The 21,800-nt window shown below is 41.0% G+C and overlaps 1 protein-coding gene across 1 annotated transcript; it reads left to right on the top strand.

The window, feature by feature from the left end:
• The first annotated feature begins 8,943 nt into the window (after positions 1 to 8,943).
• On the top strand, positions 8,944 to 11,422 carry LOC114435729 (ATP-sensitive inward rectifier potassium channel 12-like). Its single transcript, XM_028405662.1, has 2 exons — positions 8,944 to 9,035; positions 9,784 to 11,422. The coding sequence occupies exons 1-2, from the start codon at positions 8,944 to 8,946 to the stop codon at positions 11,420 to 11,422; spliced, it is 1,731 nt and encodes a 576-aa protein (XP_028261463.1).
• The last annotated feature ends 10,378 nt before the right edge of the window (positions 11,423 to 21,800 follow it).

The raw sequence follows: 21,800 nt of genomic DNA on the forward strand, positions 1-21,800 counted from the left end.
TGTCTGACTTTGTTGCTCTATTTTGTGACCCTCTCATGCTAATCACATCATTCAATAATTAAAATCCTTGTTGAAATATTTCGTGTCAGCATCATAATGGAACATTCATTATGTCTATGTAGCTCTTTGCTGTTTTGGTTTTTATCTCCACGCCTGAACATGTGAGTGCACATCTAGCAGCCCAGCTTTCAACCCTGTGGACTTACGTCAGAGTTACAAATGCTCTCACGTGTGATCGATTTTTTTTTTTGTGTAACTCCTAACCCTGATCCTACTGCTCACACAAGCACAAGTATCGATCACAACCAGAAAAACTTTAACCCTTTTTTTTCACTGTCAGATCACAAGCCCATGTATCTATTTTATTTCAGACACTTTAGCAGCTTGGCAGCTGAGAGCAACTTGTGCTCTCCAGTAAAAAAAATCCCATTCATATTCAGCAAACCCCAGGAAGCTAAAAAAATGCCCAAAAAACTGCAGGTGTTTGCAACGGCCATTTCAGACAGCCTCTAAAAGCAAGTCGGTTCCCTCAGACCCCCTTGTTGTGGATGTCAGAATTTAAATACCCTAAAAAACTTTCAATAGGTAAATTTAATAATTCACCCACACAGAGTGAAGCCTCAAAACCTGGCCAATGTTCTTGTTTTGATTCATTCTCATTTGTACCATATAGCTGTTTTAAAAGTTCCTAAAATCACTGAACACATGAAAGCAGGATTGCTGGAGAATATATGGCATCAATGGGGGACCATTAAGTTCAGAATATCAACTTTTAGGGCAAAGATTAATCAGTGTTGTTTTTACTATTCTGCCCCCAAGCTGACAACAATGCAATCACTGTATTGTGATTGGGAAGACTCTATAATGAGGCAACACAAGAAACACTCATCTGACCTTCCAATCACTCTGGAGAGCCAAAAAGAACGAGGATAAATATCAGCACAGCAAAGAATCAGGCCTGTCAGGAGAAGGTTTTTTTTTTTGGACTTGTGGGGTGTTAAAAAACAAAATACACTAAGCTGTGAATGTCCACATGACATGTTTGTGTTCCTCCTGATAAGACCACCAACACTGTATACAGGTCTTATTTAGAATTTTACGTAATTTTATGAAATGTATTCATCCTCTGGGAGTGCAGTTGGCCGCCCTCGCCCTCCTCCCGTCCCGCTCAGCCTGCTTTTCTAAAAACATGTTGACCTGGATCAGCTCTCAAAGTGAGAAATGAGGCAGCCGCCTGCTTCTGAGTAAATTGGCTCTCGTGGTAATCGAGGGGGAGTCATCAGGCATGCGGGGGCCACAGAGACAGACAGCACTACAGAAAATAGCTCCCATCAGCTGCTTATCAACTTTAAAGAGGACTAAAGGGAAGAGTTATAATAATGCTGCTGGGTAGATTTCAGTCGTTGACCTCCTGAGGCGGAAATCTGTGTGTGTGTGGTGCAGAGCCTTCAGCCAAATAAATTCATCAGTTTTTCACTGTCTTGTAGATCAGTGCTATTTCTGTACACAGATGGCCATGTTGGCAATGAGGACGGTCTTTCCTTCACCTCACTCTGCAGCTTTATGTCCCACTGCATGACTTAACACTCTCTAATTAGAGGGTTTTCTACCAGACATCGTCTTTGACATATATAGTGCAGCTGAAGCACAAGCTGTGTTCACCCTCATGATCATTTATCATTTCTGCATATCATCTTTCACCTCATATCATGTCACTGAGAATTTGATTGTAAAACTTTGTGAATCAACACACTGATTTAACCTCATTCAAACTTGAGGACAGTGCCTTTCACACGGAATGCCATTAAAGTTCGAGGTATATTAAAAATAGAATAATTGAACAAAATAGACTATTTGAGAAGAGCATGCAAAAAAGTAACATAAAATATGAACTATGAATAAAGCTCATTACATAAATAAATGTGGATGTGTGCTACATCAGCTGTGTTCCTTTGAGTTATTCTCAGCCCACTTATTCTCTCCGTGTGTGCCCGCTCAGTTAATCCCGTCACCTCTGACCCGTGCCCACACATCAGCTCAGCCTTATATTACTGCATCCCCCAAACATCCACCCCTACGCGCTGCAACACCCACCTGTTGTCTCACGAAACAAGAAAGAAAGCAGCTTTAAAATAAACCATGTGGAGAGAGGAAGGGTGACAGGACGAATGTGTATTTATGTGCGAGAGAAAAGAACAGAAAGAAGAAAAGAAGAGAAATACGGTTTCCATGGAAACTAAAGAGTTGTGTCTAATTGGCAATATAACACTTCAAAGAGGTCTTAAATAAGAAACCATAATGCCGGCCTCTCACGGCATCATGGAAACAGCTGACCAAATCAGAGCTCCTCTCCTCTTTTATTTATTATTTTCCTGGTTTTTTTATTATTTATCTACATTCTTCGGTGCAACAAGCGCAGCAGCCATTTCTCCGCTTTGTCTATTTCGGGGATGAATGGTCACAAGAAAGTAAAGCAGGACAGATTGTTTTGGCACACAGGTAGCACTCCAGATTGAATCATGTTAAGTTTTGTTTTTAATCATGGCTGGATTTGACATAAAAGAAAACAAGCTACCGGTTAAGATTAGGGATTAAGAATGAGGTAAGTGGTTGGGTAAAGATCACAAATTAAAAACATTTATAATCATTTCTGCTCAGTCGCCATTTTCAGTTGTCGTTGGGATGCTTCCCTGCCTCCATTAAACATGAAATATTGACCTCACGTTTAATTGTCCTAGTGAGGACCACTGACTGTTTAAGCCCCACCACAAAAAAGCCTGTAAAATAGATGTAGAGTGGTGATGGTATTACTGCAGCTGTTTTGGCTGCAGGGGTCCTGACCATCACGTTTTACATGCTATAGATTGACATGGCCTCAGGAGGCGCTAGCTACATAAACAGGACCTTTTAAATCTCTTCAGAATTTGACCGCTGCTGTCATTTTCTGGGAAAGGTTGAGCTGATTAGTCGTGTCATCACAACTTTCCCGATCTTTAAGTGATGTTTTTAATTCTCTTATTCAACAGATAAAAACAAATCAACTTATAGTTTACAGCTTAATTCACTTTAATTCCTTAAATTAAGTGCAAATGTGCAAAAGGACACAAACACAAATCACTATTATGTAACCTGTGTTTAACCAACACAATATGCTGATCACTCGTAATCACTCCCTTGGCATGATAATAGTAAAGAGAGACGTCATGAAGGGCAAAGTTCACTTCCATTCCACCTCCCATTTTGTATGTCTGGTTGACTTTTCTCAGTATTTTGTAATGAGTCCTGATGCAGTGCATGATTGGGTGTCATTACTGGAGGTGAAGAAGTCGGACACAGCATGCAGGAGGAAGCAGTCAGCTGATGGAAGCTGCAAAGAAGCTGCAGCAATTACTCTCTTCTGCTTCTCTGATGCTCTTCAGGAGACTGGCTATTCACTTAGTGTAAATAATTTTAACACTTTAAAAAACTAATTTTGAGTGTTAACTATTGACTCTCCTTGTATTGTTCTTAACATGAAAATAATAGGCATTTTAACCCTGCTTGCTAGGGAGCCTTGGTCAGTTTTTCATACACTTTTGTTAGATATGATAGAAAGACCTTGAAGTGTTGTAGTGTAACACCTCTAGTAGCGCCACAGAAAAGATCATAAAGCAGAATCATCACAGGGTTGTTGTTGTGGTGTTTTATTTAGGTGTACCAAACAAACTCGGATTATTTATGCCTGATAAAAAAAACAAATCCTCTCCATGGGAAGGATTTAAATCACCCATGGTTCCAATGATCTAAACTAAAAAGGATAAAGGCATAAAAATACCTTAAAGATTACTTACTGCAGATTACCACAGATTTACTGTAATTCTATTTAAGGAATCTCTCATCCAAACAACAATATTTTATACCATGAAGTTGTATAAGAACATGCGTTCCTAATCTCACAGGGTATTTTGTCGGATTACAAAGGTCTTCACTTTTTTTTTTTTTTTTTTTAAGGTCCCAGCCTGAGTGGGCTAAATTATACAGTCCACATCTCCACACCCTGGGGAAAACAATAGCATATATATAAATAGTACATAATCAGAGCTCTCTCTCTCCGTCTCTCTCTCTCTCCCTCCCTCTCTTTCCCACACACACACTCTCTGACACACACACACATGGTGACGGAGAACGGGGCAGATACACAACGACCAGGCAGGAGGGACTCTGTTCATCTACTATGGAGCAACAAGGCAGAGCTCAGGCTGGAAATATGTACAAGTTTGTGCAGGAGGAGAAATGTGAGAGCAGCTTTACCAAGAAGCTGTTTGACTGTTGAAGGGAAACGGAGGAAGAAAAGAAAAGAAGCACTGCAGCAACTGTATCTGTTTACAAGGATGAAACCACTGTTAGTCTTTGGGTGATTCAGTCTGCAGCCACACAGAGGTGAGCGTTTAAAGCTTCCTGTTCTTATTTTACTTTTGATGACATCTGCCTTTCTGGCTAAAATGTATTTTGTAGTGATTAAAAGTTTTGAGCTCGACTTCTTTACTTGCTTGAGTTAAATCTAATGTTTCAACCTGTCCTACATGGAGCTGCTACCTTGATGTTCAAACTAATCAGATAACTACTGAGAAAACACGATCAATACTTTAACAAATGTTGATGCTACCGAGTAAGTCGACTGTAAAAAATGCGGGGAGCGTAAACTGATAGAAGATTTTAAAGGCCAAAATCATTTTCAAGGTTAGTGTAGTATTCAGCTCTGCCCCCCTCCTCCTCGTCCTCCTCCCTGCTGTTGATTATTCCTGCAGGCTTCAGAATTGATTTTCAGCACTGGACAGCTCCTGTGGCCTCAATGAAACGAACACACGTCACAGCTGCATGTTTGCAAACTGCCCCGTTATAACTTCTGCTTGCACTGAGTGAACCATCGATTGCTATTTAAGACATCTCACTGCAGGAATGCATGGACAAAGATGGAAACTTTGCCTCAATGCTGTGTTTTTCAGTCAGATTTGACTGACTATTGATCATGACCCATATTGTGGGGGTCAGAATATATTCTCTGCTGGGCTGATGAGACCTGTGAAGTTATCTTTGAGTAGAAACATGTGTGAAAACACAGTGTTAGCAGCATATTGTGTGAAATGTAACAGTGCTCCGAGTCAAATTGTCTTTTTATAGTTTTCAGTTTTTTTACTACATGTGGATGCGCAACAATGTGTTTGGACTGATATCTCACTCATTTTGCCAATGTTGATTTGTGAATGCACATTCTTCTGTGGTGAAATTAACATATTACTGTGGGTGTTAAGATCTGTAGTTATGAGAGAAAATGATTTGGCTTCTGCTTCTGTGACTGACGTTGACCAATCATCTTCAGTTTCTTCTACTGAACAACCTTTTCAGGCTCGCTGCCAGGATGATTTAATGTTCGATGGGTCTGTTGGAGTCAGTGTCAGCTTGCCTTTTTTAATTGTTTTGGACCAGCCCAGCAGTACTTGGTAAAGTCCTCCAAATACTGCCAGTAAGTCATATAGTGGACCTGAGTTTGATCAACATGCCGTTAGTGTTTTTGCACTTTTTTCACTTTATCCCACTTTTTTATATTTCACTTCTCAGTCTCTACTTGGTTAGGTTTAGAAATACAAACAAATACTTGTATCTTAGTCTATAATTCCAATCTACTCCCATTGCTGAGACACTTGGGTTCATTTGTATCCTCTTACAGTCAAGCATTAAAATGATGACAGCCTATTGTCACCCACATAGTGTGTATCTGAGAAAATGGAAATACCTTCAGAGTTTCATTGCTTCACTGTAAAGACTTTCATTTGTTCTTAAGTGAATTCAATACAAAAGATATTTCTAGCATTGTGTGTAGGATGACTGAAGATCTTCGAATCAAATTACGTCCTGCTGAGCACTCAAGCCCTTATTTTTGCTTTTCTGTGGGACACAGCATGGTGTCGGTGCTTTTCCACAGGGACATGTAGGCCTTTCTTATCGAAGAACATCTTGTACAGTAACAAAAAGAAAGTGAGTGCTCCCATAAGGCCAGTGCAATTTATTTTTCACACATTCCTTTAGCTTTTAGAAAGCTTGGAAACAATGAGTATTGTTTTTTTTTTTGTATGCGAGTGTAAATCGCTTCGCAAATGGCATTACACATTGTAGTAACATCCACTTACGTCATAATCTCTTCAACTTAATCTGTATATTTTCTCACACTATCCAAAGTGTTCACACCTGCACGCTGTTTTTAATCACCTTTTTCTTTTTTGTTTCTTTACATTTTTTCTTTCTTATCCCTCCCTCCTTCTCTTCTTCTCATGCCATCATAGCTCAGATTACACAAAAAGGGCTTAAGCCAGGTCACACAGCAACTGCCATCCACCTTTCATATTGTTGTTTGGATCTGGAGATTAAGAGACACAGTAATCCTGTATTTGACGAGGGCTTCCTCCTTCCATCCTTCCCTTTGCTTGGGATTGGGATTATACTGTAGAATACACCAGTTTGGCTTCTCTGACGTAGTTCAGCAAGAGGTACGTCAGATGAAAAGAACGTCCCTGACACAGATGTCTTCATCACAATAATCTGGTGGAGCATTGTTGTGTGTTGAGTTCTGGGAAGTTACAGCATGGCCAGGTTCTGTCCACTCCTCGCTTGATTTATGTTGTCACATACAGAGCGGAGCGAGTCGGCCCTGCAGAGAGAAGAGAAATGTTCCTATGGTGACGGCTAATACAGTAACTATGATCATGATTAATTATTGCAACGCTCTCTCAGGGCCTCAGTCAGCTGGGAATAAAGGAGAGGTACAACCAGACAACTTTTGTTTGTATTGCTTCATCAATTTGCTTCATCAACTTCATCAACTTCATGAATATTACACAAGAGCTCCACAGCTAGATGTTTAATATGCTAATGTCTGTAGGTGGCCACCATAACACATATGTATGCTTTTTTTAGTATGTATGACAAACATGGTATTGTTTAGCCACTGACTGTAAAATATAACAGCAGACATCCCATCTGTGTGATTTTAGGGTTAATTTCTAATTAAAAGAAAATTCAATTTTGGTTTAAGATTAATTTTCCTTTGTCTATTTATCGCTGCTACTTTTTAAAAAAACAAACAAATTTGTGATTAATAGTGACAGTGACTCTTTTCTCCAGTACTCAAATATTAGACAAAATTTTTAAGTGTAATGTAACATAATGTAAATATTATCACACAAATATGACTAAACTACTATTATTTTTAAAATCTGATCTACACAATAGCAACGCCATATTTTCCCTTTTGATTGTAAATCCCATATAAACCGAGCAGCAGGTGAACTGTGTTGAAGTGATCGCCTTGTCGCTGTGACACACGATTGACCCGAGCAGTGTGACGTGTTGGCTGCCATCTTTAAGTACTCTATAAGAAAAGGTTGTGATTTCCCTCTCCTCCAGCTGTGGGTGACGTAACCATCTGCACTTTTGGGATTATCCGGCTGAAGATCCTCTGCTAATCCAGCCACTCAGCAACCAGTTCGTAACATCTGTCCTTAGTGTAACACGAGTCTAGAGCCATCGCACACTCACACACAATAACAGGTTGCACACAACGCACATTATGACACCAAATCCCATCAAAATCTGCATGTGTGTGAGTGTAGGGTGCCCGTGTTTGTTAGCGATGTGACAGCAGTATCGAATGAAGGCTTTTAAACTGCAGTTGTCAGAAATTTTCCCAAGACAATCCATTACAAGCTTTGATTAATGCAGGCCTGTCAGCTAATTCACATCAGCCGAAGTGATTCACGTACAATAAAATCTAAACCACTAATGCCCCCGTTGTATTGCGTGCAGTATTATTGTTGGCATTCCACTAGTTATGCAACCCAATGCTTTTTGGTTCTCCTGGTTCCCAGCATGCTGACATAATAAGCAGAGCAAAATCACCCTCCAACCTTGTCATCAGGCCAAACAGCAGATCAATTGTTCCTCTAACAGTAGATTACCACTGATTCATCTCTTTTTTAAACCTTTGTCCCTTCCACTGCCTGTCTGGTTTTCCACCCCTGGTTGGCCTGAAGGTCCCTAAGGCTAATCACTAGCAAGGACCTGATCAATAGGCTTTCATTACACAAAACTGTCTGGTCTGCTGCGTGCATTAGGGTCAAAGTTTGCAGAGAGAGATGTTTCATTGTGATTTTTATGTCATGCTACTCTATAGATGTTAACCCAGGCCTGTGGTAGGATCATCGGTTTGTTCCAGTGGAACTTTTGCACTGCTGTTCCTGATCCACAGAGGCTGGATCACACTGAATGTATGGATAAATTGCTTTGTCTCTAGATGTTAATGTTCTCCTGAGCCCTTTGATTGTATGACACATTTAGCATTGTGAAAGGAGTGTGTTAATGGTAACACTCATGTAATTTGTCTAATTACAGCCTTGCAGCTGCCAGTATGATGGCAAAGAAATGTGGTGTTCTCTGCTCACCGCAGCATTGGCACTTGCAGACGCATAAAGCAAAACCATGTTTCTAGGCAACAACATTTACAGCTGTAAACCAATTTGGCCTGGATGTTGTCATTCAGACAGGGCGGGCAAAAGAAAGAGCCAATCAAGTAACATTTGGTGCTATAGTTCATCCAGCTGTTTTCTCTTTGGTTGTAAGTACCAACGACTCAGGTCAAAGTTCAAATATTGTTAAGGTGATTAGTGGGAATAATAGTTTCACACTTCCACTGAGTTTTCTGGCTCAGCTTGAACAAAACAGTGGCTCAGGCAGCACAGAGTTTTTGGTTTTTGGCTAGAATGTATTAACACTCACATTCTGGTGATTTAATCAAATGTCCTTTTTTGTCTCCTTCCTCCACAGAAAATGCATCATGGGGAGGCAGTGCTGATAACAAATGCAAGACACACCTGAGCTCATACTGCTTCACTGTCCAGCAACAGAACGTTAATGGTTGGAACTGCCCGCCCCAACCTACATTACTGCCCTCGCAGACACAGCCTGATGATCACCGGTGCCATGGGAGCGGTGCGGGTCAACAGGTGAGGTGGGATGGGAAATTAAACTGTGTCAGTGGCTGTGACGGCTTCTGGGTTATTTCTGTTCCTTTTACTCATTCATTAATAATTAGAATAAATATCATGAACCAAAATATCTTTGCAGCTTTTTAAAACAACATTGTACAATAGCTTTATCAATAGTTATTATTGACTGCTTCAATTACTCTCCTAAGTGATGGCTAATACTGAATTTTTAAATGATTTATCAACATCACTTGGACTATACAGCCAGAGTTTGGACCTAAACACATTGTCCAATAGTAGCAGAGCTGGTCTGTATTTTTCCATATGTTGAGGTTATGCATTTTTAATGTTTCTAAAACTAATGAACGCAAATGGTAAATGAACAATGAAAGCTGTTAGCATGTATGGCTAAGTATATGTTTCTGAGCTGTGAGGAAACTGCTTCTGGATGCTAACAGGATTTTTGTTCATTTTTAGAATAGGCCAATGCTAACATAGGCTAGCTTTGTCGTGCTTGCTAAGGCTGGGTTTGAATGTCTTACTGTAATGTAATGAATGAGTTCTAAAGAAAAACTAAAATGAAAACAAAAGCTCTGCAGCCAAACAAGTAATGACATCAGTCTACTATGCATATTGGGACACAAACAATGTGACATGCAGCCTTAGCCTCATTCAATATAATCATGTATCATCATGTCTATGTAAAAACCTCAATTGCCTATAAACTGAGTAAAATCAACATTTGTTCCTCTCTCTGGTCCTCCAGATACAGCATCGTTTCCACAGATGAAGACGCCCTGAAGATCTCCAGCCTGGGCCTCCATAACGGCCACAGTCCTCTGAATCAGCAGACTCTATCAGGGGCTTGCATGCGAGGTGAGGAAGGAGGAGGAGAGTGCGCAGGAAGTGATGAAGCAAGAGGGGCTTTGTCTCTGAGAGTGAAAAATGAACCTGTTGTCCACAACAGCTGCCGTGCTTCACCTGCATGCCGTCTGGGCCTGGACCTGAGCACAGGCCGCTTGCGCAGCCGCTTTGTGAAGAAGAACGGCCAATGCAACGTGGTTTTCAATAACATGGAGGATAAGCCACGCAGATACCTGGCCGACATTTTCACCACCTGTGTGGACATACGCTGGCGTTACCTGCTGCTCATCTTCACCACCACCTTCCTACTGTCCTGGCTGCTGTTTGGTCTGATCTTCTGGGGAGTGGCGCTCGCTCATGGAGACTTTGAGCCTCGCATCCATGAGAAAGATGGCGAACCTCGGAGTAGCACAGATGAAGAAAAGGACGAGTGGCGACCATGTATTCTCCACATCCAGGGTTTCATTGGGGCATTCCTCTTCTCCATCGAGACCCAGACCACCATTGGATACGGTTTCCGATGTGTCACTGAAGAGTGTCCAGTTGCTGTGGTGACCGTGGTGGTGCAGTCGATCATGGGCTGCATTATTGACTCCTTCATGATCGGCACCATCATGGCAAAGATGGTGCGGCCCAAAAAGCGGGCGCAGACCTTGCTGTTCTCACACCATGCTGTCATCGCTCTGCGAGATGGTAAGCTGTGCCTTATGTGGCGCCTGGGGAACATGCGCAAGAGCCACATTGTTGAGGCCCATGTGCGTGCTCAGCTCATTAAGCCATACGTGACGACGGAGGGCGAGTACCTCCCTTTGGAGCAAACGGACATTGACGTTGGCTATGACGACGGGCTGGATCGGCTGTTCCTGGTATCACCGCTGGTGGTGGTCCACGAGATCAACAAGAACAGTCCTCTGTACGAACTGAGCCGCTCTGATCTTCAGAAGGAGGACTTTGAGATTGTGGTGATCCTTGAGGGGATGGTGGAGGCCACAGCTATGACCACTCAGGCCCGGAGCTCCTACCTGGCTAAGGAGATCCTGTGGGGTCACCGCTTTGAGCCTGTGGTGTTTGAGAAAGGTGACCGCTATCATGTGGACTATTCCCGCTTCCATAAGACCTACGAAGTGCCATCTACACCTCACTGCAGTGCCAGGGAACTCAGCCAGATGACAGGTCGCAGTGGGCAGTCCTCATCCTCCAGCTCTACTTACTCTCGGTCTCCATCACCTTTTGCCCCGAGGGCAGCCCGTCACCTACTGGGCTCACACTCTCCCAGTGCGTTCTGCTACGAGAATGAGGTAGCTCTGTGCTGTGGGGACGATGAGGATGAGGAGGACATGAAGGGGGACATGGGGACCTTGAACATAAGAAGTGACAGGGAGGTAAAGATGAGAGATGATATCCACGTGGGTTTCAAGGAGACATTTGTGGAGGAGCAGACGGTGGAGATGCTGTGTGTTCTGGACACAGAGAATCAGATCAGCCTTGACAGACTTCAGCCCACCCTTCCTTTATACATCAGCAGAGAGTCAGGGGTTTAATCAATGGTAATGGCTGCCCTTCTATTTGTTTCCTCTCTTTGTGTGCATCCAACCAAAGTATTGAACTTGTGTAAAAATAAAAGATGGAGGACACAATTTAAAGTGTGCGTGTGGGCAGGAGAGAGAGAGAAGGGTCTGTTTCCCACATCTTCAGCTCATAACCGGCTCTGGTTTAAAGTAACATACACATTTTTTTTTCTTAAACATCAGCATCTCCAAAACAAGGCGACCAGGTAGTACTTCATGAAGTACCATGAACACATGAATGCTTATTTTATTTGTGTATGATCTACAGTTAAGTCAAGCTTTTTGTTCTTGATTTAGATTCACATTTTGTAAATATATGCTTTTGTTCATGTTAAAATGATTTTTAATCATAAACAGAAATCTATTTATTTTAAAGGAAGCGGAGCATAAATGCTTCAAACACATTGGTTGTACCTGTGTAAAAAAAATGATTGATGATGATGAAGTAAGCTGATTTCTTTTTTTTTCAGAATTCATCACATATTCCTTATATAGTAGGTAACGAGCACAAAAAGGTAGTTGATATAATCCTGAGTCATGACGCAGACTTCAAACGGTTAGTCAGACCTGTGCAAATGAAGAACAAGCACTTTATTCTTACTCTTATCAATAGATACAAACACTTTGCAACTTGTGTGATGTTTTGTATGAACAAAGCACCTAATAAACAACAGCATACTGTTAACACTCTCTGCTGAGTCTCTATTTCATGTTTCCAAGCAGGGATTCTGTCCTTTATAATGTGTATTTTTCCTCATTTAATGTGAGCAGAGCTGAAAATCTTAACATTTAATTTTAGGTCAAAGCTGTAACAGAGTGATTACAGCCACAGTGTCAAAAAATGAATTAAAAACTTTTCAGAACTAAGTTCAACATGTTACACAGAAATTATTGATGCTGTATTACAGTAGAAATTGTATGGTAGAGTGCACACCGCACTGTAGTTTGAGCTGTAGTTTGCCAGCTCTTGCCTATTAACCTGAGCCCCCCCCCTTCCCTGCAGCACCTCTCAAAACAGTTGCTGCCAGTCAAATCTGATCACACTCCAGCTGTAGAAACTTATTTCTTAAACTAGTAAAGATAAAAAGCTATGTGAGAGATATCTGAAGGATGCACAGAAAACTTTTAAGGTGCATTTTAGCAAAAATCATCCAATGATCCCTTTTTTCCATCATGTGGGATAGAGGCTATAAATGCCATTGAGAAAACTGGCTAAATCTGTCCTCTTTGGATTTCTGGGTCAGTTTTGGAATAATTCAGCAGCTGTGGTGCCTTTAATAAGCTACAGCAGCCGAGGCCTGCGAGTGTTGTTTAGAAACAAAGCTAAAAACTGTTTATACTTTATACTATATACTACTGTTATATTTGAATGAGACGTGTGGTTAAAACTGGAGCTGTGGATCCGTTTATGAACTCTGCTCCTCTATAATGTGCACTTGACAGAAACCCAGATCTAGCTGGGGTCACACTGAGAATGTTTTGCCCCTGGGCACACGGACAGTTTAATACGACCATGAAAACAAGGACACACCTTCCAGCTATCATCCACCTCCCTTACAATTCTTCTTTTAGAAGACCCACATGGAGACACACTTCTTTTAAACGTTACACTGAGTGGAAAGAATGAAAGACAAAAAGACGGAAAATATGGAACAAAAGGGACAACACACTGACGTCCATGTAGCTGTGACGTAGGAGGACAGAGTGTCTCTGAGTGTTGTTCAGGCTCCACCATGTGGTCGAACAGTGACACCACAAGAGCAGCGTGACACTGCTTCACTGACCGCTGCACCGGTTTCTGTGTTATTGATTAATCTCTGTACCCGAAGCATCAATATAGTTGAAAAGGAATACTAAAACGTATCAATAGGTAGCAGGTTACCCTGATAAACAACATTTATGATGGGTGTGCTCTATGAGGGAACTCCACTCTTCAGTGCTCACACACTCAGCCAGGTCACAAGCCATAATTTGGAAACTAATTTTTAAATCTCATTATCAGATCACTTATTTAATTTAGTTCAATGTCCCAGGTTAAACTCTGCACTTTACAGCCTGTCTGAAAAAACTATTCATTTTTTTTCTGACCACATGAGCTGAGAACAAATCCTTTCAGATGAGCACTTCTTAATGTTGACTAAGTGAAGATAAAATAGCACCAAGAACTGTTTACAATTAAAAGAACTTTTCCTACAGAAGCTAATGTTTATATTTTATTAAAAAGTTTGAACATGACTTTAAACTCAGATCCACTTCATGGCTGCCTCAAACAGCCATGTACAGATATGTGATCAACATACCTGCACACAGAGAGTGTGTCAATGCTGCAGTGAGGCGCCCCCTCACTGCTCACCCCTCACTGACATGATTGAGATCCATTGGGCTCATTCTGCCTGTGGCCCCTTATCTGCTCTCTTTACATTTCTACAAAGCACCAACCAATGTGGTTAAATGTTGCCTAATCTCCTCTCTAACTAGACGTTTCCCCTCTTTGCATTGTGCCTCTCTCCCTGCAGTCATCCCATCCTTCTCTGCCGCCGTTTTCTGATGCCGGTTAATTATCCGTATCGTCACATCCCCCTGTCATCAGCGTCCATGAGGGAGAGCAGCTGGGTGACCTCTGTGACCTTTATTAAGGCTGCTAATGGCTGACTAGGATCCTGCCTAATAAGGTGGTGTGTGTTCATCTTTATAGGTTAAGTGTGTGAGTGTGTGCACGTGCTTTCATGTGCGTGACAAGCTGTATATCTGCATGCCCTCTCTGGCCTCACTGGCTGTTTGCAGCCTCGGGCTGTGCGACCAGAGCTGGTGACAGTGTGTGTGCTCAGCAGGGGACAGTATTTAGGCACTGGGAGCTGTGGCTGGAGGATCTTTGATTTCATAATGAGCTGTTGTGTGCTGTGAAGCCGTGAAGCAGCTCACTGGGGGGGACAGAGGAGCATTGTGTTCAGCTCAGCACAGCAGAGGAGGCCTGACGGAGCCAGGCTGGGAAGCACCACAGGGCAAACATCTTCACTTCTGTCTATCTCCTGTGTCCTCTGTCTGTCTGTCCATCTTCTTTCTGTATTTTACATGACCACAGTTTCTCTTTTTTACACTGTCAGTGCATTTAAAAACAATTTAGTTAGGAGGTAATCAGAATACAGTTACATATTTAAGACCAATAGATTAATAGACTATTTTTTCTGGTCAAACTAAAGCCGCACCCTGTGGAGCTGTGCAATAAGGTCACAACTCCAGAAGTTAGTCTGTTAGTCTCCATAATCCACAAAGGAAAAATGTCCATCTTTACAGCAGGAATCCTCACATTTACAGTCTACTACCAAACAAAAAGAGATTGTTTCACCTTTTATAACAGCCAAAATGGGGTGAATTTAAATTATAATAAAAATTTGCATAATTAATGGTGTGATTTTGACCCTGCTTTTGGTAACATGCAGATAACTGGCTGTTTGCTTACATACCTGCATGCCAGCCTCACCCTCACACACCTCGACCTTCCAGCCCATATCTGGATTAACCTGTATTTAGGCAGACGATGCTATGTGATGTCATACACGGTTTGTCCGTCTTTATTTACACTCTGTGTACAAATTGCTACTTAGCCAGGTACATATAGCTGACTGCATTTCAGCCTGTAAGCAGTGTTAGCTTAGTTGCTCGCTAAACATATCTTAAGAAAGAAAACACAGACTAGAGATAAGCCAGTTTTCCCTAGTTTCTCATGAGAATGCAAATCAAGAATGCAGATTTTTTTTCACCACTTTTTCATACTGTGGTAAAACACAGAAAGCAATAAGAGTATGTTGGAGATTACATTTAAAGGCATTTATTCTGTAAAAGTAACATTGCAGTATAGTCTCCTGTAAAAGAAGAAGGACGTGATTTGATGTCATTTAGTGCTCAGCAAAGTGTACAAAGCAGGAGGAGCAGGAATGTCTCAGCTAACTCTTCATAAAACTACAAATTATTGTTTTGAATGTTCAATATATGGATTAAATGCATGAGATATAACATTAAAATGAGTAAGATTTAGAGCCCGGAGTACATTTGAACTGCACAGAGGTGGGCCTGCTGTTTCCAGACTTCATAGGCTAAACTAATTAGCTGCAGTGTAACTCTGCAGGGACAGATATGACATTTAATTTTCAGCAGGGAAAACAAATAAGAGCAAAAATAGCAAACTAGAAGAGTGCTGCTTCATTACCTAATTTAGACACCCTGTCTGGATGAAGAGCCCAGCTGCAGCTGAACCTTGCTGTGAGCTGTGTGTTTATCAGTCCGTCTTTCTGCTCTGGGCGTTTGACACAGATCCATACATCACTCTGCTTTTGTCAAACATTCACATTCATATTTGCCTTTAATGAAAAAAAAATGAACGAAAGAAAAGAAATCTAAATAAATTGAAGACGAAATAATTAAACCTCATATTTCTCACTCTCCCAAACGTCCCATCCATCTTTCTGTCTTTTTGCCTTTTATCTCTGACTGCTCGGACAACAACAGACTCTTTCATGTAGCCAGCGTTTCCTCAGACCCTCGGGCCTTCTCTGTCTTCTCTGTCGTTCACACGGACTAATTAAATGTTCTGAGAACGAACTCATGATTGGAAAGTCTGCACTACTTTCTCTCCTTTTACTCTCTCCCACTTTGTTTTGTTCTTTAAAAATGTCCCAACATTTACGACTTACTACCCCTAAAGACATTCAAAAGACTTCAAGAAGACTCGTATGTTTTTTTGTTTTAACAAAGAAATCACTTTATTTGAGGTTTAAGATCAGTTTACAACAGTAAAGTTACAAATACATCCATCAGTCTGAAGCTTCAGGTGAATTGTAAAAGCACAAATAGCAGCATGTTTAAAATCATTTATTTCTGGCACAGAAGGAAGCTCCAGAATGAAAAAAGAGCCAAAATATTCCAGAATTTTAAACACTTCACATCCAACACATTTGAAACTTGTGTTAAAACGTTTGTGAAGTGGTTTCTCTCCTTGTGTTTTCACAGGCAGCCTTAATGCAGGCTTATGTGTGTAAAATGAAGCTGTCTACAGCCTTTCATATGCAGAACTATAATCTCTTGCTTAATTACTTAGTTGGATGTTGACTGATTGAAGAAACCCTCTGAGATTAAATGATACCTGACCTCAGATTTCACCTGGGTCCATCTGGTCCTAATCCACTTATCTCTGCCTGTGTGTAATGTATTTTAATTTTTTTTTAAACAAAAGAACTGCAAACAATCCACAAACAGCAGGCTTTCACTGGTGAAAGTTAAACGCTTATGATATTTATAGTGGTAAACTGATCAGTCAGTGAGATCACATTTTTTTGGAAAATAAAGTAAGAAAATATTGTCAATATGAGAGATTTTGTCCTTGTGGCACTGCAGGGAGGAATTTTAAGAGTCCACATAAATGCATGACTAAACAGCATGCTGGCACGTATGACTGAGAGGCCAAACCGTCATAAAGTCACAACATGAATGCCCTCCATTGTCCCTGTCACCATCATCTTCCTCATCAGCATCGTCGTCATCATCACAACAAGTTTCAACAACATCCTCCTGAGTGTGAGTCACAAATGTGTTTGTACGTTTTCTCGGGCTTTCACTCAAACTTTGACTCATTTTTCTTTAATTAATCAATGCCAATAATCATTTTATTTGAATTTTATTCCTTTATCTCTCTTTATTTTTCCCTCAGTTTCTCTCAGTCAGGCTGAAGTTGTAGCAAATAGATGCGGACACAGCAAACCACTGAACAATAGACCATTCATGATGCCCTGCAATGCAATGATGATCCTGCTCTGCCCTCCACTCTCTCTCTCTCCCCTCCATCCACCCTGCACCAGCCTCCACAGCTGCACAGGAATGTGGTCCAACAAGTTACCCGCTCCCCTCCCTCCTCTCTTCCCTGCCGCCGCCACTGCACCACCATCGCTACCACCACCACCACCTCACCAGTGCTGCAGCCATCACAGCCCCTCTTTCCCAAATAAAAAAAGATGAAGAAGGAAAGAAACTATAGGGGGGGCGGGTGGGGACTCTGTGCAGACGAGCACAAAGAGAGGATTCATGGTCGGTCACATACACTCCGAGAGAAAAAAGAGGGGGACCCATTTAAGTGTGGTGCAGCTGCACTAATTCACTGGGTGAAAATGGGTGAAAAAAGGAGTGACAGAGGTCAGATAGCAGAATCTTTTTTTATTCATCACCATGGATGGTGTCTGACTGCATCATCAACACTGACAAATCTGCGTGATGGATAAATCCAGTAATCAATTCAGAAACACCTGCAGATTTCAACAGTTTGCTCCAAGAATACTTTCAGAATAAAAGCCTCAGGACCTGTCAGAGGTCAGAATATGAGCCGTTTTCAGTCAACATCTTCTCTGTATGTTTGTGTCTCCCATTTTAATAGTTTGTATAATGACTGTACAGGTCCCAGCTGGCAGAGGAGTCACATGAGCTTCGCTTTTTATTGATAGTCCAAGCTGGAATTCCCCAAGCAAAAAAAAGCACTGACCTCAACTGTTTTTTTTTTTTTTTACATAGACCCTCAGAGGAAATGGCATTTATCAAGTACACACAGTGTTTTTCAGAAAGTAGACAAACCTACAGCATGAGAAAAGCCATTAAATCTACAGATAACCTCATTTTTTAGCAGGCTGCGTAAACCACATGGGAACATTTTGCATTGAAATCTGAAGCTGCTGTCATTTCTAACATTATAATTTCAGAATCTTTTTGTCAAGTTCGTCATCATCTGGGACAAATGACGCCATTCATTTGAGGCCAAATGTGCCTATTGACACCAGAATGAATGCTTTCCACCAATTATACATCAGTTTAATGCAGAATGTGACCCAGCATGTGAATATTTGACCGCTGTGCATGCTTCCCTTATCTGCATCCCTCTCTCTCTCTCTCTCTCACACACACACACTATCGGCATCTGTCTGTTTTCCTCTCTCTTGCCTTTTCTCTCCATCCATCATCAGATTTCAGGAATTTCCCCCGAAGGCCAAAGCTAAAGGCTGTTCCACTCTTTCTTTTTTCTTTTCTTTTTTTTTTGCTCCTACCACCACCCGATCACTTCAAAAACATCCACTCAGAAGTAAAATCACCCAGCACAAGATTGCTCATCTGATCACACATGAAAATGGTCACACACGACAGACTGTGTGCACCTGAAGGCTGACTCTTTGAACCATCCTCCCCCTCCCCTGTCGATCAGGATCTTTGACCTCCTTGCTGATCATGAGACCTTGTCCTCTCCCATCCTCTCTCCCCTCACCCCACCTCACTCCCCCCACCCCAACAGGAGCCGCAGGAAACAGGCTCTTGTGACACAGAGGTCTGTACAGCCATGGAGAGGCCCATTACTGCAGTCACATGGCAGGTTAGCGAGGACTCATGCAACCATGTGAGCTCTATTTTCTAACAAGATACATCTGCCCCAAGGCTCATGATGGTTTCACACAGAATGGCAGAAAATGTCCAAAAATGCATGACGGGTTGAAATTTAAAGCAAAATGTGAAATCATTGCTTTATTTTTGTTTCAATGCAGCAACTCTAAGAAGTGAACAGCTGTGGCTGAGGTTTGAGTGACAGGTGTAACAGGTGTATTAGATATTTATGAGACACCCATCATAAAGAAAAGAGTTAAAACCTGAAGAGATTTTTGAGTCTTGACTTTTCAACATTTCTTTGAGGAACACCTAAAGGACAAGGACATTTTTTTTTTCAATCACACAATTTACAACTTCCAGAGGAGCAAGTAAAGGTCAATAATTAGTTGACATGCCCTTAATAATAAATTGGCCCTGGCTGCTCATATTCATTAGACTCAATATTGCTTCACACAGCTCTAATTTTGTCTTATTTCTGAAAGTTTCCTATCAAACATATTTTAATTTTAAAAATTGAATTTCAAATGAACGTATAGTCACAACATAAACACTATAAATACCAATAAATGACAGAAATATTTAACATAGAAAACATTGTAAAAAAATAAAATCAGACACGTATCTGATGATAAGAATGATTTTATGATTATTATTTCTAAATTGGCTTGTTTAAAGATCAAAGACCAAACGTTTGACTTTCAGCACATTTCTGAGGGCCCCTGTGGCCCCAGTTCAGACTTTAAACGGCAGTTCGCCGCTTCTTTTGTTATTCATGCATTAAAATGACAATAATGATTATTAGTTCGCTGTTAGTTAAACAGCACTACATTTTCAAACCAATACAAAGTATCTCATTAGAATTTAAACGCGTCTTTTCGGGATGTTTTAAAGGCTTTCTTTTCATTCTTTGCTCACTTATCACAGATTTTCATTCTACGCTATTTTACTGATAATATTTTTACTCCAGTCGCCTGGATGTTTACATTATGATATAATAAAACGGTCTGGTTAGAGTTTTCATTATGACTAAAAAATTCAGTTTCAGTTTAGTTCATTTAAAGGCATGGCGCTTATTTTCGGGTAAAAATAGGGAAAAGTCCGTTTGATTATTCTTTATCAATCACATATATTTTATATTTTAGCTTTTTAAACAATAAATAATTACAAAAAACAAAGAAATCTGGCTTGAAAAAAAATTACCTGACACATTAAAACCAGAATGTGACATGAACGGGTTTTGAATGTTTTTTTTTTTTAGCCCAGAAGTCGAATTCTTTTTAATTACTGTTTTCCAAAAGTTTTCATTAATATTCTAACCAACAGACAAGAAACCACGCCAACAAATCTGACTAAAGCTGAATGAAATATAACCAGGAAAATGGGGATTGCTGAGTAATAATAAAATAACCACCAAATAAAAAAACATAAAAACTGTTTAGTCCACCGGAATTTCAACTTGATAACTAAAAATATCGATATTAAAAATCAATCATCATCGAATACATATCACTGCTGATGTTGAGTCATTTAAATCGAATTGACTTTACATTTGAAATGAGATGTTAAATAATTGTTTTTATCCTGGACCTCCTAAAAACCACCTTGCGCTGTCAGGCTGACTCCCTGGGGGGGCCATGCTCGTCCAGCTGCAATAACCAAACACTCGCCGCCAAACCGCAGCTTCCTCCAGCCCCTTCTAGTCTGCAGCAAAACAACTAACACCTGAAACACTTTCCAGCGTCTCGTCCTCTAGCAGACAAAATGTAACTCACTTCACACGCCTGGCAGGCCTCACGCAGGATCCCAGTGTCGCTGGGGTGCAGGGTGTAGGTGTCCCCCTCCCCACCACCTCCTCCACCATCATCAACAATAACAACAAACCCATCATCCCCTCATGCCCAGACCGCAGCCTCCCCTACCATCAGAACCTCCGAGGCCCAGATCCAGGCGCTGCAGTGTGTATTTAGAGATAGGAAAGTATCTTGGTAGAAACAGAGAGCTCCATGTGTCCCGTCTGCCGCAGAGTATTTTCTATGTGTGCGCGACTAGTGTCTATGCTCGGACATAAGGGGAGAAAGACGCACACATCGCTCTCTGTTATCAATTTTTTTTCCATGTTTGCAGCACAAAACTGCTTTTTGTTCCCCATTTTTTCATTTACGAGGGTTAATGGATAGAGGCTTGGGCGTTTGATCACATGGCTACAATTCACCTGAGATGGAGACAAAGAGAGCAAAGAGAGAAGAGAGGGAGAGAGGGAGAAAACCGAGAGTCAGGCTCAACATGAGAGGCAATGGACACACAGGGGTCATTGTTGCATTCATTTTGTGCGTGTGTGTATGTGTGTGTGTGTCCGGGTGTGCATCAAATTCTGCTTAAGTCGATTCTCTTGCTTCCCATCAGGCCACGCTTTAACGGCACAAATCAGGGCCTACAAATGAACCAACAACTGAAAAGAAAGAAGCAGCAAGTTCTCTCTTAACATTTGGGAAACCTGTTGCTATTCGGTCATTTTGGATTCTCATCAGCTTTTATCCACACTTTAAATGTGATAAAATAAGTATTGCTTGTGTCTGTTGTTTCAGATAGAAGAAAGTTTTTCGAAATAAGCGTGATTTCTGGACTAACTTTAACTGATTTAGAGTTTCCGTTCAAATTAAATTCACTTTTAATGCTATTCATGTGATGTCTGGATTGGAATAAACTGTATAATATTAGAATGACTCTTTATAAATGTCACAATGACGTGTGAGATTGTTTTGAAGCCTAAAATTAACAGTATACATTTATCAAACCATTAACCTATATGTAAACTGATAATATATCGCAGTGACCTCTGAATTTTGGCTCGGATGGTCAGGATCGGTTTGTCTGATGAGTTTTTTAAGAGCTAGATTTGTGCGCCACATTTCCTAAAGCTATCAAACTCGTTAAATTG

Source organism: Parambassis ranga, chromosome 1 (assembly GCF_900634625.1).
Source record: "Parambassis ranga chromosome 1, fParRan2.1, whole genome shotgun sequence".
Lineage (NCBI taxonomy): Eukaryota > Metazoa > Chordata > Actinopteri > Ambassidae > Parambassis > Parambassis ranga.

What these genes read in the sequence shown, in the direction of transcription:
- LOC114435729 (XM_028405662.1), top strand. Translation starts at nt 8,944, where the DNA reads ATGGTTGGAACTGCCCGCCCCAACCTACATTACTGCCCTCGCAGACAC. An exon ending in GGAGCGGTGCGGGTCAACAG is followed by an intron (nt 9,036 to 9,783) that starts GTGAGGTGGGAT and finishes CTGGTCCTCCAG; the next exon opens with ATACAGCATCGTTTCCACAG.